The following is an 18,551-nucleotide window of genomic DNA, read 5'->3' as shown; positions in this document are numbered from 1 at the left end:
AATAAAAAAAATAATTGCACAACCGGGTTACAAGAGTAAGCTACAAAATAATGTCATAGTAGGGCTATGATTTTATGTTAACACAACGGCCCATAGCTGCGAGAGTTTACCCTCTCTATCAGAGCAGCTGGATTTCCCCAAGAGCCTCTGGGTTCTATCTCTTCTCCTTTCCCTGGAACACCATTGCTATGGAAAGGAGAAGCGTGGAGAGTCAATGGCTAAATTGACCACATAACATGCATCCAGTATTCACATGGTTCTACTCCAGTGGCCTGCCTCACTGGAAGAAATGTTAGCTGCTCTAGACATTTTTACAAAGAGAGATTTATGGTGTTCACATCAATTTCCTTATCCAAAGCAAGTTTGACCCCTACTTCATCCCACTGTGAATTCATTGGTCTGTTTAACAAACTTGTCTGGGATTGACACCCTGATAGAGGGGTGTAAGACAGATGGATCTCCTTTAGGAGGAGATCATACCTTCTTTGTGCCATGAGATTCCTCCCCGGGGATAAGTTTCTTAAGACACACTAACTCAAGTCATACAAAGACCTTGCCAAGGTCTGAAGATTCAGAAATAAATATCGACTGGCAAATCAAAGTCTGTGTCACGGAGCCTGTAAAACCTAAGATTTATCCATTGTTGATTCTCTTCATTTAGAGAATTTGCATTCTCTAATGAAAGCAAATAAACCGGAAAAAAAATCAGATGCTCCCTTCATTAAAAAATAAAATACAATAAAATAAAGCAACCAACAGCCAAAGAACAGTACTCTCTAGGGACACTGGGCCAGCGCTGCAAAAAGACAAGCACACTAACTTATTTTCATGCCTATTGCTTTAGGTAACATCAGGCAGAACCAGCTCAGCAAAGGGACTTTCTGGCTTTAGGTTACTAAGAGGTCTGAATGATCTGGGATGATAGTGGTAGGGGTACAAGAAATCTGCTGCTTTCTTTGCTTGTAAAGTAAATACTTATTCTTATAGCCAATCCCTGTCTGATTGTCCTTCCATCCATGGCTTCCTATCTTCTCAGGCATTAACCCCGAGGTTCCCCCCTTTCCCTTCTGCATCACCTATCCCTACCCCTGACAAATCACCTCCGTGATGAGCATTTTTACCTCCTTTCCCCTTTCTGAAGCATTCCTTGGCCCAGCTGCCTATGGTCCTGGTTGCTGCTTCTTGTCCACAACAACAATGTGACTATAGATGGCTCCCCAGTGGGTTTTGGTTGTTGCCACCCCACTCTCATGCCTTGTGTCATGTCCCACCAGTAAATCCTTCCTTTAAGTTGTCCACTGCTGTCTTAGACCATCTTTTTGCCTGGAGGCTTTCTTTGCCCTTGACTTTTAGCTAAACACACTCTTGGTTTTTCTACATATCATAAAGAACTCTCTATTGGAGCAGCTATGTATCTGGCAGAACTTGACGAAATATGAAAATATGGACCCCTTATTAGACTTGTCTAGAATTTCAAGACTGCAATAACAAGCTACCAGACAAGGTGTGGGACCTGATATTCATAGGATCTCTGTGCCCACATAGGCTGCCTGTTCACACCGGTTGGGATTCCTGTCTATGCAGGAAGTCCTGAAACACTATCTCAAGCCGTTTTCTTCCATTCACTGTAGAGCTCACTTTAAGGATCTCATGTGTTTCCAAGGCTTCATAGTGATATCTTTGTTGATGACACTTAAGATCTCTACTCTAGCTTCTTAACTGAGTCACATCCCCTTGTGTGTTCAGCCAACTGTTTTGTTGTTTTGTTGGCATATCCAATAGGATTTCTAAGAAGCACCTGAAACTTGATGTGATCAAAACCACTGTTCAGTTCCCCCCATGTCCTCCCCACAAGTCTGCTTCTGTCTCAGTGCTATGGTTCAGTAAGTGGCATCTTTCATTTTCATCGCTTGCTATGCCCTAAGTCTGAAAGCCATTTTTGATATCGTCATTGACCTCTGTCTTAGTCAGGGTTTCTATTCCTGCACAAACATCATGACCAAGAAGCAAGTTGGGGAGGAAAGGGTTTATTGAGCTTACACTTCCACACTGCTGTTCATCACCAAAGGAAGTCAGGACTGGAACTCAAGCAGGTCAGGAAGCAGGAGCTGATGCAGAGGCCATGGAGGGATGTTTCTTACTGGCTTGCTTCCCCTGGCCTGCTCTCTTATAGAACTCAAGACTACCAGCCAAGAGATGGTACCACCCACTGTGAGATGGGACCCACGAGACAGTAACCAAGAGAATGCCCCACAGCTGGATCTCATGGAGGCACTTCCCCAACTGAAGCTCCTTTCTCTGTGATAACTCCAGCCTATGTCAAATTGACACACAAAACCAGCCAGTATAACCTCCTAGCCTAGATCCAACCCAACAGCAAATCCTAACCAAACTGACTTTAACTATGTCCACTGCTTTCCCTCTAGTTTGGCGTTCAGCAGATAACAGGGGCACAGTGATTACACTTTAGTGAATACATGGAAACGTTCAGAAGCAATTTTGTATGGAGTTCCTAGTACTACAAGTTGGCGCTCAGTAAATGGCAGTTGTAGGTTAGCTTATGTTGTTGCTGAGAATAAAAATGAAACTTATTAAAAGAGTTATTGATGCCGTGGATAGACAGAAAGACAAACAATAGTATTGGGGAGACTCTAAGGAGAACTCAGGTCCTTAGAGCCAGAGAGACAAATAGCGTGGTGGAGACTCTAAGGAGAGGAATTAGGACCTGTCTGGTGGATAGTTTTTAATTTCCTTGTCACTATTATTCACCGAAATCAATTTCTTTTACTTCCCATGTACACAAGTTAGACTATATTTCAGGTTCCTTTGTAATATTCATGCTCAAATGCTTCAATTCTGGCCACTCACTGACGTGAAGGCTGCCCTTACTCACAGAACATTCCTGGGTCATTACCCATTCTGTCTTTTCACAGTGTTCTGGCTGCCCAGTGTGCCAAGGCTGACCTTGGCAACCACATGTGGAATGTGGCAGAGCCTATCCCTGGGTCCCTGGAATTGAAGTAGTATTTCTCTCCCTTCAGAACAGGGAGAGGACCCAAGAAATGTCTGCTGTGCTAAGCTCTGGGGATATTGAAGTTTGATAGGCCAGTTACCCTAATACAGTCCAGTGCCTGATGCCAGAGAAGGAGAGGGAGACTCTTAGTCTGCTGGCTTAGGACTTACAGTCTGCAGGACCTCAGAAGTACCTCTTCTATCAATACATCTAACGGTCATACAAAGAGTATCCATGGGTTTTGTTGTTGTTTACATGCATATATTAGACTCTAATTAAGTATGCATTAAGTCTGTGCAGAGGGAGAAAATTCCCTGTTGGTTTAGCAGTATTATTTATATTCCATGGAATCTCAAAAAAGCATATGGATTATGAGATGACAATTACTTGCAAAGACTTATAGTCGTTACATAACTAATTTTCAGATGGCTGGTGTGTCCCAATTTTTAGCAAATTATAGCTACTTGAATATAAATTAAAGTGCAAATGAGGTCATCCTTGGGGCTCTTTCTTACGAATGTACAAATTAAGAAAGCTCTTGCTGAAATATATTAGTTTACTGAAGCTAAAAGAATTGCTAGATTGGACTTACATTTATTTTTAATGACTTGCCCAGATGAAAATGCACATTAATCCTGCAGTTCATTGTCAAAACTTGGCACCATAAAACACTATGCCAACAGCAACCTGGACACACAAACCATGTTCCAAACCGCATTGGATTACAAAGAATTTTTAGAAAACAGAGTTGACTTTGAGGTCACAACTCATGATTGAAGAGTGCTGGTCTGCGACCTTCAAGTACCATAGCCAGTTTATTCTTTCATCATGACTATGATGGTATCCACAATACTGTCAAGTGATCATCTTGCTTTTGTGTCTTCTCCTAACTGAAGGGAAACAGAGAACCAGTGGAAATGTAGAACAATCTTTTTTTGGCGTTTCCAACATAAGTTAGGGCATAGCATTTAGTAGATTCTTAATAGATATTCAATGAACTTCTTGTCATACAGATCTTTCACATGTTTGGTAAGAGTCACCCCAAGATACTTTATACTGTTTGTGGCTATTGTGAAGGGGGTCATTTCCCTAATTTCTTTCTCAGCCTGCTTATCCTTTGAGTATAGGAAGGCCACTGATTTGCTTGAGTTGATTTTATAACCTGCCACTTTGCTGAAGTTGTTTATCAGCTGTAGGAGCTCTCTAGTGGAGTTCTTTGGGTCACTTAGGTAGACGATCATGTCGTCTGCAAATAATGATAGTTTGACTTCTTCCTTTCCAATTTGTATCCCTTTGACCTCCTTATGTTGTCGAATTGCCCGAGCTAGTACCTCAAGTACAATATTGAAAAGATAAGGAGAAAGGGGGCAGCCTTGTCTGGTCCCTGATTTCAGTGGGATTGCTTCAAGTTTCTCTCCATTTAGTTTGATGCTGGCTACCGGTTTGCTGTATATTGCTTTTACTATGTTTAGGTATGGGCCTTGAATTCCTGTTCTCTCCAAGACTTTAAGCATGAAGGGATGCTGAATTTTGTCAAATGCTTTTTCAGCATAATGGAGTAAGTTTGAAAAAGTTAAAGCATTGGCCATGTGCCTATAAAGACTAGGCAAACAGCATCATCAGGCTAGAATAACTTTTGTACTTGAGTTATTCGCAGTAATTATTTATAGGTGTAAAGATGTGTTTGCTAAGTCTGTAGCTAAACATTTATTTAATTGAATGTCACATGCTAAACAATCCTTTGTTTTAGAATTTTGCTCTCCTAGAAGTCCTGTGTTCAAAGTTTCATTCCTAATGCCATGATATTAGAATGAGGGGCCTTTGTAAATGATTGGGAGATGGAACAGAACCCCCACAGATAGGTAGGGCTCTTACAAAAGAGCCTCTAAAGAGCTAAATTCCTGATACCATTGGAGGGCTTCGCAAGAGGATGGTCAGGTATGAGTCAGGAAGCAGATTCTTAGCATACACTAACGACTCCCATTGACTTGATTTTGGATTTCCATCCCTCCAAAACTATAAGAAATAAACTTCTGTTGTTTCTAATTCATCCTGTCTGTGGTACCCAGGTACAGCACCCTCAGTGGACAAAGATGCCCTGTATAAATGGTAAACAAATAACAGCACTTGATCTCCAGGCACTCAGGGCTCAGGAGGAGAAAAAAATGATAAAGACACATTACAAAACATGAGATGTCTCATGCTACATCAAAGGGCCAAATAGAGTGCATCAGGCCACAGCTCTGGGGACAGCTAATTGCCTCCAGTTTCCCTAAATGTCACTGTATGGAGACGCTGGCTCTCAAAGAAGGGTGATAACAGCCCTGTCACACCCTGTCCCTTTGCAACAACACAGGCATAACAGATGACCTTCTTTCTTTGAGTAACAGCCCATCAAGGCCCTAAGGTGATTTTAAAAAAAACAAACAGTAATTTTGTTTGATGAATACAACATGATGGTACAATGATGAATAGAGATAGAGATTACCAGGAAGAGCAGAAGGATTCCCGAGGCCTGGTTCCAGAAGTACTGATGCTCAGGAGTAACTATGCCACTTCTCAGACGTGGATTTTTTATCATCTCTAGGCACTTGATAGAAAGAAAGGATGCACTGAAGACAGAGGTGAATATACTTGTTTTCCAGACTGGTGCACAACCTATCAATGCTTGAGAGTATTGTTATGGAGGAAGAGGCTTCTCTCCTGTCCCAGGTCTATACTCTTAACTTACAGAATCCTGGATATCATAAATGTAAAAGTCTAAAGCAATTTGAGGAACAGATTAGGAAAAAAAACTGTTGCTATGTATAGAATCTTGGTATCGATTTCCTGGACTATAGATTACTGAGCTGTACCACAAAGGTTTATTTATTGTCCTGCATTTTAGAAAAGGAGCTTAAAGCACTAATTAAATTTTAAATGAAAGCATTAGGTGATAAAAGTGACCCAACGGCTAAGGGATTAAAATAAATCATGCTGTAATGGTATTTAAAAGTTGAAAAGTACTCAGGGCGCAGTCCTTTTAAAAACTTCTGCAAATATATAGGGTGACAAACAGTCATGATCCAAGAACTATACTATAAAAATGAAGTGGAAGTTCAAATGAATCCTCACCATATCAACTTGGCTTTTCTGTAGATGGACAGTGCTTCCTAACAAAACCCTATTAGCTGTAGAAAAAGATAAGAATAACTAAATAAACAGAAGTTACTATTTTGTGATCTTTTACAATGGAAGTCACAGGATTGTCTGGAGTTTGAAATACGGTTTATTTTAAACAGGATTGGCTCCAAACTATCTAAAATGTGGCAACACATCTCCACTCTACTCTCTCCTTTGAAGAGCTGGCAGGAATGGACCATGTCAATGGGCTCTGTGCCCAGTGGATTCTGCCAGTTGGAACACAGGCAAAGACAAGAGTGTTGAGGAGAGAGATGTCAAGTCAGTACATCCCCACATCCTTCCCTGTAGAATCATCGGGAACTGGCCACGTGTCCCTACCAACATCTGCTAGCTCTGCCCATGCTACCTCTCTGTTCCACTCACAGGAGCCTGAAGGAGATAAGCAGAGCCTAGCCCAGTCCCAGGAACTATCCCATTTCTCACGTTTCCTTAGATACTGCCCACACCTTTGCAAACGGTCTCTTTCTTACAATTTACTCGAGTCCTTCCAATTTGAGAGTACCATCTGCTTCTGAGACTAAGATCCATATAGCTTCAACAGTATTCATATAGTTCAAAAGTATTGCTTTTGTAAAGCATTATTTTGTACTTTTCCAAACATGTTTATACCCACACATCTACCTACTACACATCCAGACATACCAAGATGTTATAAGACCAAGTAAAGTCCCTGAGGCAAATCGGAGCTTATCTCTGTGAGTAAATTGATGTATGTAAGAGGCTGGCAAGAGTATGCCTCCCAGAAACCCTAAACCTGAAGTAAGAAGACGCTATTGTAGCAGTCAATGTCAGGGTGAAAACTTCCCTTTTATGTGTCTACATTACCAACTGGGAACCTGCTTTGGAAAGCATTGAAAAATATTTGCTTATAGCACATCACTATTGTTTCAGCAATTGGTGATCTGATGTCCCTTGTGACCTTCCTCTCCTACTGCACTTTCAAATAATTCTTATTAAATGGTTGGTCTCACTTATTCATAAGCCTAAACAGAAGTGACCCAGGACTTGCCCAACTACAGTAGCACATATTCTAGAGCACCATGGTTCTTTCAAGGATAAGCATATGATATGACATTAGGAGTCATTTTGTGGGAATCTTGCTGCAAAGACCTAGAGCAAGAACACTGGCTGACAGAGTCACTGTCAGTCACCCTGTAACTATAAATAGGCAGTCTACAAAGGAAGTCAGCCCAGGAAAAGAGACTGGAGAAACACATTGCTGGTCTGAAGACCCTGAGCCCCCTGGGTCAAACCTTGCCTAGATATTCTTTCAGAATTTTCTTTTGCTAAAGATACTTTGAATAGAGTGCTTTCAACTGTAACAGAATACTTTCACAGGGACATTGCAAAGGAATAACCATGAGAGTAATATATTCTGGATATAAAGCATAAAGAGAGTATTTTAAACCTTAAAAACTGTGTGTGCTATTGTGTGTCTGTGTGGGATTATGTGCACATAAGTACAGGAACTCAAAGAGGTCAGAAGATAGTGTCCAATTCCCTGGAGCTGGAGTTATAGGTGTCTGTGAACTGCCCAGCATGGGCGCTGGGCATCAAACTTAGGTCCTCTGTAAGAACTCAGTGGAGTTATCTCTCCAGCCTCTGAAGAATTTATTTAATGAAGAATTTTGTGACAGTAATACAACACACTGAATGAGTTTGCTGTTTTATTGTGCCATCCGCTGATAATTTTTATGCGTATGGATGATTTGTCTGCATCTTTTTCTGTGTGTCATCACATGCATGCCTGGTGCCAGTGGAGACCAGAAGATGGTATCATATCTCTTAAAACTGGAGTTACATATGGCTGTAAGCCACAACATGGGTGCTGGGAATCCAACCAGAGTCTTCTAGAGGAGCAGATAATTTAAAGCTGAGCGAAATGTTCCTCCTCTAAACTATGATTTACACATCTATGATTCTACACTTCTGCCACAATTATCACATGTTTTAAACCTATACATACAGTTTCTATAATGAGTATATAACATATACAATGCACTTTAAATTGGCCCACTCCTTTTACTATCTTTAAGTATACCTTGTTTTAATAGAAAATTAGCTCAGAGAACTCTAATTGGAGTTGTTGGAAAATATTTTAATTTTTCCTATGTTGTGGACATAATGTCGAGTCTCCTGAATGTTGGAAAAGAATCCTCCCACTGAGCTTCTCCAGCAATTAATTATACAGGTATATGTGGACTTAGCTGCACACCTGCATTTCAACAGTAAATGTCATTCATAGGGTTGCTCAGGAGATGTGGCATTGACACCGTCTGGGGATGGTAAGAGATGAGCCCTTTAGAGCTAATACTTGAGGGGTATGGGCCAGTGCCTTTATCTGAAGACTATGTTATTCAAACAGATTTTTAACCTGTTATCCTTTCTCTGCTGATGCCACCCTATAGCATATTCTTATTACTTCATCGTAATCTTTTAAAGGCATGCTTTTGCTAAAAAGAAAAAAATGCCCACAAGAGTTTTCTACTTTAATCAAGATAAAAACTGAATTATCTGACCAAAAAAGTCCTATGTGGCATGGAAAACCCACTCCAGAGTGATTCAGTTCCATCCCTGTGACTCTGGTGTCCTTCCTTGTCTTGAAAGCCCCACATATTTGTATTTTCTGTTTCTTCTGCTGAGACCCCTTCCATCTCTGCTCCATGTGCTCACGGTTTCCCCCTCACTTCTTTAAGACATCCAGTCTCTGTTTAAATAGTATAATGTGAGTTAGAGCTTCCTTTTCTTGTATCATCTAATAACGTATCACCCTCCCAGTGCTGCAATTATAATTCTTTTTTCTTTATAAATGTCCAGATCATTTATAGACAACCAGAAATATCTTCACTATTTGTTTCTTGCCTTTTGTTCCAATAAATTTAAGTGTAAGTTTTATGACAGTTGTATTCACAATACTTAGATCATGTCTGGTAGAATAAGCCCTTCATATACATTGGAGGAAGAATAAGAAATGTGGGGAGGTCCTCTGGGACATCTGATCAGCTGCTTGGACAAATGGACAGAGATACGGGAAGCCACCCTTCCCGTAGAACATTCACATTTAGGAAGAACACGGAGAACTAAGTAAACCAGGGTCTGATGGCAACAGCCTTGGTTACATAGAAGTTTTCCAGATACCCAGAATTGTTTCCAAGGAGAAACAAATCAAATAAGGGCTGGCAGGTCCTTCATTGGACCAAGGAGTGCTCACACAGAGCCCGAGTTGATAATATTTCAAGACGTCAGAATATTATGCATTAAGCACTTTTTGGACCAAATAAAATACTTCTCAATCCCTGGTGAGGCAATAAACTTTGAATCAATAGCTGAGCAGCAGCCAAGCGTCAGCACTGGAATTTCCCCTAATTATAATGCCCAGTGGAAAGGTGATCAGATGCAAGCTCAGCATCCACTCCAAACCAGTTTATATGCAAATACAGCATCCTTCCAGGCAACCCTGCACTGCTGCTCGCTGCTCAAGCTGGACTTCTTTAAATGAGGTTTTTTAAGGTTTGGGTGCAAAAAGAATACAGCTTTGAGAATCTACATCAAACTGGTCCTTTGCACCTGAGAACTGGGTTGAAGTGCTAGCAAGGAAGTGGCATTTCAGCAACACACTCTGTAACTACATGTATCAACATAGTCAGTACTAAATATTCACTGACCGATTGTTATATGCCAAGCATTTTTCTGGTCCTGTCTATTCATCTGTACAACATTGTTAAGTGCCTATGAAATGCTATACATGGTGTCTGATGCCCAGGATTAAAAGCAAATGAGACATCAATGCTATGACTAAAGACCCTTTCAGAGCAGATGTGGATCTATAAACACTAAGCTGTCGTGTGATATGGTTCTGCAGGGATTGGGATGAAGTATGTTCTCTTTGAGTGAAGGCTTGAAAGTTCTCTAAAATCTTAAGCCATCCAATCATTCGAGACTAGCATTTAGTTGGTGTCATGAAATTTCCATCCGAGGGCTAAAGCGATGGCTCAGAAGTTAAAGGCACATGCTGCTACTCTTGCAGAGGACTTGAATTTGGTTTCCGAGTATCTACTCTGGGTGCCTGACAACTAACTGACTGTCACTTTGTCTTCAGCAAATATGGTGTCCTCTTCTGACCTCTTAGGGCAATGCATGTAACAGAGAGAGAGAGAAAGAGACAGAGAGAGAAGGGGGAGGGGGAAGGGGAGGGGAAGAGGGAGAGGAAGGAGAGCCATACATAATTTTTATTTTTTTAAGTTAGATATTTGCTTTATTTACATTTCAAATTCTACCCCCTTTCCTTGTTACCCCTCCAAAACCCCCTATCCCATTCCCCCTCCCTCTACTCTTTTCTAAATTCTTTGTTTACATTCTAAACACTTTCCCCTTTCCCAGATCCCCCCACCCCATATGTCCCATAAGCCTTCTCTACACCCATTCTCCAATCACCTCCCCTCCTTTTTTCTCTGTCCTGGTATTCCCCTACAATGCTGGGTCAGGCCTTTCCAGGATTGGGGCCCTCCCCTTACTCCTTCATGGGAGTCATTTGATATGCTACTTGTGTCTTGGGTATTCATAGCTTCTGGGCTAGTTAATATCCACTTATCAGTGACTGCATTCCATGTATATTCTTTTGTGATTGGGTTACCTCACTTAGGATGATATTTTCTAGTTCCAACCATTTGCCTACAAATTTCATGAATCTTTAATCTTTAAAAATAATTTTTATTTGTTATGCATTTAACAAGCCCGTGATATTATACTGTTTGTTATATTAGTCAAGGCAGATTAAGTTCTGTTGGAGTAACAAGCCAACAAGTGTTAGCTATTTCTAAAAATGAGGACTCTTCTTGCACCACTTGTCCTTGACGAGTCAACTGAGTGGCTCTGTTCACCTCATCATTTAGTAGCTTACGCTGACAGCATGGCCACTATCAAAAGCCAGCACTCGCAGCTGTTAAAGCTTCTTCTAAGTGATGTGCGCTGTCACCACTCAAGTTTAACTGGGGAAGACAAATCACATGGCTGTGTCTGGATCCAGTGGAAGAGAAAGGAACCACTGTACTATACTCCATTTTAAAAGGGAAGTGATCTGGTTCCCCTTCTGCTGTTGAAACAAAATCCTCTGGACAAAACAAGCTGAGGAGGAGAGTGCTTACTTCATCTTAAATTCATAGTTCAGAGATCATAATCAAGGCGAGTCAGCACAGAAACTTACGGTAGCAACTGAAGGTAGGACTGTTTGCTATTCCACACAGGATGGCCTCCAACGAGGGAACTTCCTATCAAAGAAGTACAGCTGAAACCATAAAGGATACTGCACAATAGCTTGCTTGCTCATAAGCTCACGCTCAGCTGGCCTTCTTACACAGCCCAGGACCTTCTGCCTAGGGATGGTGCTGCCCATAGTGGGCTAGAGCCTCCTTCATCAATTAACAGTCAAGACAATACCCCATGTAGACATGGCCTACTGGCCAGTTGACTAGGCAATTCCTCAACTCAGGCTTTCATCTCAGATGACTCTAGATTTGTCAAGTTAACAGTTAAAGTTAACTAGGGTAGGAGGGAACCAAATCAGATATCCCTGAAGACCACCACAGAGGTGAGGCCTGAGTGAGGCCTCAAGAGCCCTTCTGGAATGTGTTGCTTAAGTAACTTCTTGCCCAAGGCTTCATTTTCTTTGTATTTAAATTAACATGGAGGAAGACTTAAAATCTGGTTTGTGAAACTTTCCCATTCCAATTTAGCAATGTTGAGCATCTTACTTTTAATTCAGATTTCAGTCACCATTGTTATGAATTGTTAGCAAACGAGGCAAGGCAACTAGAGGTAGAGAAAGAAAACTGGAGAAGGGAAGATGGTAGAGGATCTTAATACAGTCAAGTTACTGGCAGGAAACAGAAATCCTATTTAAAAAAATGGAACCCAAATTGTGAAATACTACTCCACATCTATTAGGAGACAGAAACCTTAATTTGCTAAAGAATTATAAGTCAAGCAGACAATTTTCAATAAAATTAATAATCATTGAATGGGGAACCTGTTTATGTGCAAATGACAGGTTGTCAAATAGAAGCAATTAAAAGAGTTTTATTTGTTTGTTTAACCATGGGGGTTAATGTTTCTAAGAAGGAAAGGCTGATAAGTAGAAATTAATTACACATGCATAGACAATGTCTAATTTAGTATGAGGACTATGGTTTTATTTATCAAATATAAAATGTATACAGTCTTTTCAAAAGCTTAATGAAGGCTTTCTCTCCCTAATATATCTTCAATCATGTGTCACAGAAGATAGAAATTATATTTTCAAACATACATCACTGTTCAGGTGTTAATACATGTCATATTTCATTTTTCTAGCTGTAGTGGTTTGACTTCCAATGAGGGATTCAATTTAACCTTGAGTTGGACTGGCTTCACTTTACTTCTTTCCAGTTTTATTTTTAATGTCTTTTCATGTAGCCCTGGTTGACCTCAAACTCATGATCCTGCTGCCTCAACATCTCCAACACCTGGACTAGAAGCATGGATCACCACATCTGACGGATTTCATTTTCTTCCATTAGTTGACTTAAAATCCTTTTTAAAGGAAAGCAGGTATGTGGGCTATTTTATGTTTGGCTTGAGGAGCTCATTACCCTATTGCAAACTCCACGGATATCTGAGATCCACTGACTTCTCCCTTTCATATCACATTCCTCAAACACAGCAGGTGTAAGGGATCAAACTTTTTATTTCATTGGATGGCTCAAGTTATTGAGAGCAGAACTTGGAAAAGCCGACGACTACATCGAGCTATCCGCCAGCTTCACAAGGAGGCACTGTGGTGGAGTTCCTTGAGTGGAGACCTTCGACTTGGTCTACATTTCTGTTCATACTGGAGTTCATGATCGTATGTAAGGAATTACACTCCATATGCTTTTTGTCTCCCAGAGTAGGGGGCTGCAGCATGACTTAAATAGTATCAAGAATCCAAAGCACCATGAGGACTAAGGTCAGAATCCCATGAACAGCAGTTATTACATCACCAAGGCTTGCTGTGTATTGATGAGCTCCACCCAGGAAACTTTACTGTCCATTTGATTTCCCACTTAAGATTTTTCTAAACCTTACAGAATGCAATTTGACATCCTCGACCTTCTTATTAAACCTCTGCCTGAAATAAATGAGAAGTGTTACAAACTGGAAGTGTGCAAGGCATTTGGCAGTGACCTCCAGATGTATCTAGATAACCTCCTAATCTCTGTATGACTGATGCGGGTTTCTATCATACACTATGGACCGCACTGCTTCTACTAATATAATTCTACTGTCTTAAATGTGATGAGTGCAGCCATCCAGGCAAGAGAAGAATAGGTCTCAGAGTCATATGCTGCTCATCTCTGCACAGTCTTACCCGCACTGGCTCCTGCCAAGTTTCCCTCTTAAATGCTTTAAGATCTTCTGTTGCGTGAAGTCCACACTGCTCGCCAGAGCAAGCACCGTCTGACCCTTGCCTTGTGCCCTGTCACTCTGTGACTCCCCCTCTTGTATGAAACTCCTTTGGTCCCACATCTGGGTGCCCTCAACGATGCTAGAAGAGTCTGGTTTCATCATGGTCTTGTTAAAGTTGACAACACTTCTCTTTGTATTTTGCTGCCTTCCAAATTCATCTGTTCTGTGGAGCTGAAATGGCTGTCTGACATTTGTGTTCCTACTCCATATACCCTATAATTAATTATTATTCACCTAAAAACTCCCATTATTGATGTATCTGTTTCTTCTAACTGGCTAGGAGAACACCTCCTATGCTTTGTTTGACTTCTATTCTCTAAGTCCTGAGGAGCGAGTCATAAATGGAGCCCAGTGGGTATTTCCAATATTTCCAGAAAGGCAGAACAAGCTTACTTCAGACATACGACTAGCTTCTACTATAGACTAAGAAATGTTCCTTTTCCTGTACAGCAACTGTTTAAATTTCATGTTTAAAGCAAGTCTATAATGCTATATAAAATAATGATCCTATAATGTGTGGCTTGCTAATACCAGCACTTGCAATTAGAGGTAAAAACAGAAACTATCTAAACAGCCAAAATCATTTAACCAAATGCTATGAGTCCTGTGGAATGCAAAGCCTTTCTCATACACGTTGGTGTTAAAGAAATTCTTTCCACTGTTATGGGAATGTATCCCTGCTGCTAGCATAGAATAAGAGTCCTTTCAAAGGTCGAGTTGGCAAAACTTACATAAGAAGCTTTAGTTTAATAACCCCTGAGATGATAACCATATAAAATAAGAGCTGCAACAATGGTTTAGAAAAAAATGATTATAACAGTGAAAAACTGAAAACAAGAAACTCTAAGCATGACAGGGTGCCAATTCAAAAGTCTATTCTGAGCCACTAAATGTGATTTGCAGATTATTTTGAAATATGGGAAAAGTATAAGGCAGGGTTGGTATACACATTAAATTCATAGCATGATTGTAACTAGAAAGACCCACGAATAAAGATTTAGGGGACATCAGAGAACAAATACAACCCCTTTGCCCAATGATAGAGTAATGTAGAACTGTTTTACTATTATTATTAATTTTTAATAGACTATCTTCAATGTAGCATAAAGCTGTTTTGTTGATAATAATTAAATCAAAGGACAGAAATTAGGAGCTAATAAAAATAAAACAGAAATAAGAGGGAGAAAAGCAGGTATGATGAAAGAAGCTGATATTTAAAATAATAAATGAACTCATATAAATAAAAATAAATAAATCTTTAAAGGGGGAGGGGACTGGAGAGATGGCTCAGCAGTTAAGAGCACTGACTGCTCTACCAGAGGTCCTGAGTTTAATTCCCAGCAACCACATGGTGGCTCACAACCATCTGTAATGGGGTCAAATGTACTTTTCTGGTGTGTCTTAAGACAGCTACAGTGTACTTATATAAATAAAATAAATAAATCTTTAATAAAATAAATGAAACATACAAATATAACAAAGAAAGCAAATAGAGAGCCAAGTTTGAAAGCAAGAAATGGAGTGAATAGACACTGAAACAAGGGAGGTATCCGATGCCTGATGGGAAAGCACAAAACATCAGGAAATGAAATATTGTCAGGGAGATTTGCAAAAGAAAATAATGTGTATCCTCAATCATTAAAGATATAGAAAAGTTTAAAAGATACTATTTGCAATAGTTAAGGAATGAAATCAACCTAGGTGCCCATCAATGGTTGGGCTTTAAAATCTGGCATTAATTCACAAGGATGATATTATTCAACCACAAAGAATAAATCTGGTCATTTGCATCAGAACAGATATAGATGGAGGATATTATAGCAAATGAAATAGGCCAGAGATAGAAAGACAAGAACCACATGTCCTGTTCTATCTACAGAATTCCCTGAAAATATGAGCAGAAAATAAAATAGTGACTGGCAAAGGCTGGGGAAAGATGACAAGATGAAGGGAGATAAACAGAGCCAGGTTGTATCAGTGCACATGATGTGTATGTAACAGCATATTAGGCTCCTGATCTGCTCCATTTATAAATGTTAATAAAATTTAATACATAAACAAATACACAAAACACTATAAACTAAACATATTTAATAGAGTGAGTAAGGAGGCCAGGACATGGGTCTGTGAGAAGAACGCTTGTCTTGGAAAGGAATCAAAGAGAGATCACCTTGAGAGGCCTAGTTGTTAACTTAGCTGGTAAGGCTGGGAAGGTGGAAGGGAATGCAGCAAGGAAAAATGAAGAAACATGAATGATCCAACAGGAAACATGAGCAAGAAAATATTTAACATATAAATTCCATATGTGCAAACAAATTCTAAAATAAAAAAGGGGCTAGGGGTGATACTCAAACCAAAAATTTTTTATAGTCAAAAGTTTATGGCTAAACTTAATCCAAATGTACATAGCTAGTGAAAATTCACTCTTTCAAAGAAAATGGGCAGTAGTTACATAAGGAGAAACAAAGACAATTACCATCAAAATGCATCATCAGTCAACAGGATTCTAATCAGCTACAAAGAAGGCTAGAACGCCATTTAAAAAAAAAAAGAAAAAAAGAAAAAGAACTCTTTTAGAATGTCTAAGAAAATATGTGATGAAAAGACGAAATGTAACAATCTCTTTAGCAATCTATCCTTGGCAACCCTACTATTCATGCATGAGGCGGAGGCAATTTCCAAGAAAGTAAGACAGATTTTGAACTCACAGGATTCATGAAGACGCTGTTCATTAGGGGCCACACAGAACCCAGAATGAGCAAACAGAAAAGTAACTGAGATTGGAATTGCATATGGAAATTGACATAAAATTGTTTACTGTGAAAGCACATAACAGTAGTGATGGCTAACGTGGAGACAGTCGGAGAACAGGCATATATCAAACCCTCAACCACCATAATAAAGGCAAGAGCAGGAAGACCACAGTTTGACTGTGCTTGGGTCCTTGAGCTGTTTGTGGAAGGGAAAGAGAGTTTATCAGCCTGTGGTAAGCATACATGTGGCGCATTTATGTGTATATTTCCATCAATGTTAGGCTTGAATTGGGCCAGGAAATGTGATCTAATTTCTTCAGAAAGGAAATGAATGACTCTCTAGATTCTAAACTGAAAGATTAAATGAAGAGAGACACACTAACTCTTAAAACCAGAGTTAAGTTTCTTAAATACAGATGTTAGGGTAGAGTGGGACTAGTGAATGATTGATATTACATGTCAATTAACAGGCAGGCCAGCAGGTCAGAGGCAAGAGCTCAAAAAGAGAGCAGTGCTTACACACTGTGGCGAAGGGGGCTTTCTCTGTGTAGTGCCTGGAGAGGGCAGTGGGTTTGTTTATTTGTTTGTTTGTTTATAACGTTTTACCTTCATACAACATGAAGGTAAAAACATCCAGTTTCTAGAACATTACATTATAAATCGTCTTCATGAAGACAGAAAAACTCATGCACAAAATACACAATATATTAGCAATGAAACCAAATACCAAGCTGGAGATATAGTTAAGTGGTAGAGAACTTCTCCGGTGTGCAGGAAGCCCCAGGTTCAATTCCCAGTGACACACACAGGAACAGGGGAGAAGGAGAGGGAAGGAGAGAGAGAGGATAGGGGGTTAGACAGCATTAAAATCAATGTTCTGCTCAGGAAAGAGGATAAGGAAGCTTTAACAAGCCAACTATATCACGTAGATATGTGCTACCCCTATCCTAGGCAGAGAGCTTATATCTAGAAAAACAGAAACAGCTTCATATTTCTAAAAAAAAAAAAAAAGGGAGGGGCTATAATTAAGTACAGAAGATAGGCAAGAGATGTACGTAGACAACTTACCACAGAGGAGATTTTGATGGTCACAAGACCTCTGCAAAGACACTTGGCATCATTTGTCATTAGAGAAATGCCCAACAAGCCCTCAGTGGTATTCTGTTACAGACACACGTGAATTATTAACTTGATCCAAGGAAGGCTATACCAGTTATAATTCCCTTAGTCATGGGAACCAGGGCCATCCTAGTTCATGCTTCAGCTCCGAAGGCTGCTGTGCTTATTTAAATCAGCAACCTGATGGACAAACACTAAAAATACTGGTGTCTAATTTGCACGTTAAAATACCACAGGTTGCCTGATTTTTAGAGAATATTGACCAGAACGTGTACATTTTCTTCTGAACTTACCTATTCTCATTTTTCTAATAGATATTTGTTGTGGCTAATTTTCCCCTGAGGGAAATACCCTATTTTAATGTAGCATTCCAAATTTGCCCTTGATTAATTAATCCTCTCTTCCTTGGTAGGAAAACTTAGCATGTATTAAAGGCTGCAGTACATTCATTTCAAGACACTCTCGAAACTGAGAGCAGATAGATATCCTAGTTCTGGCCAAGAAGTAATCAGATAATGGCTAGAGAATCTACTGAAACATGTTTCCTATCCGAAGAAAAAGGACAATTTCAACTGGCCCCGGTCTTCTCTTCCTTCCTTCTGCCTAAAATGTAGTAATTAGTGTTTAGATAAAGGCAACTATTTTGTAAATCCAAAGGTCATAGTCATCCTATTCAAATGATCACTTCTAGAACAATAGAAACTTGTACCCTTAATGCCTCATGAATAAAGTTAGAGAAATAACGTCCATCTGGTTTACCTTCAATAGCAGAATCTCTTACTTTCATCTGAGTGCAATCTAATATGCACATCCATTTTTATTGATTTTATATATATATATATATACAATGCCAGCAATATATGCTTTACATTACACACATATGTACAAGTTAATATATGCAATGTAAATATAAACTATACATTTTAAGAAGTAAATTAAATATAGTATTCTTGCCATTAATATTGAAAATGCACACACTTAAAAAGGAAAAGGTATATAAA

The 18,551-nt window shown here is 39.7% G+C and overlaps 1 protein-coding gene across 1 annotated transcript in view; it reads right to left on the bottom strand.

The window, feature by feature from the left end:
- The window catches only part of Ano4 (anoctamin 4), a 270,004-nt gene extending 256,224 nt beyond the window's left edge, over positions 1 to 13,780 (bottom strand). Inside the window, exons 1-3 of the mRNA XM_052165053.1 lie at positions 13,581 to 13,780; positions 13,298 to 13,340; positions 11,400 to 11,463 (exon numbers count right to left, since the gene is read on the bottom strand). Coding sequence (XP_052021013.1) covers positions 11,400 to 11,463; positions 13,298 to 13,340; positions 13,581 to 13,780 — 307 coding nt within the window. The remainder of the gene's footprint in view (positions 1 to 11,399; positions 11,464 to 13,297; positions 13,341 to 13,580) is intronic.
- Positions 13,781 to 18,551: the final 4,771 nt, after the last annotated feature.

This window comes from Apodemus sylvaticus, chromosome 20 (assembly GCF_947179515.1).
Source record: "Apodemus sylvaticus chromosome 20, mApoSyl1.1, whole genome shotgun sequence".
NCBI classification, from domain to species: domain Eukaryota; kingdom Metazoa; phylum Chordata; class Mammalia; order Rodentia; family Muridae; genus Apodemus; species Apodemus sylvaticus.
The sequence above is the reverse complement of the archived record's forward strand: the minus strand, read 5'-3'. Positions and strand labels throughout refer to the sequence as shown.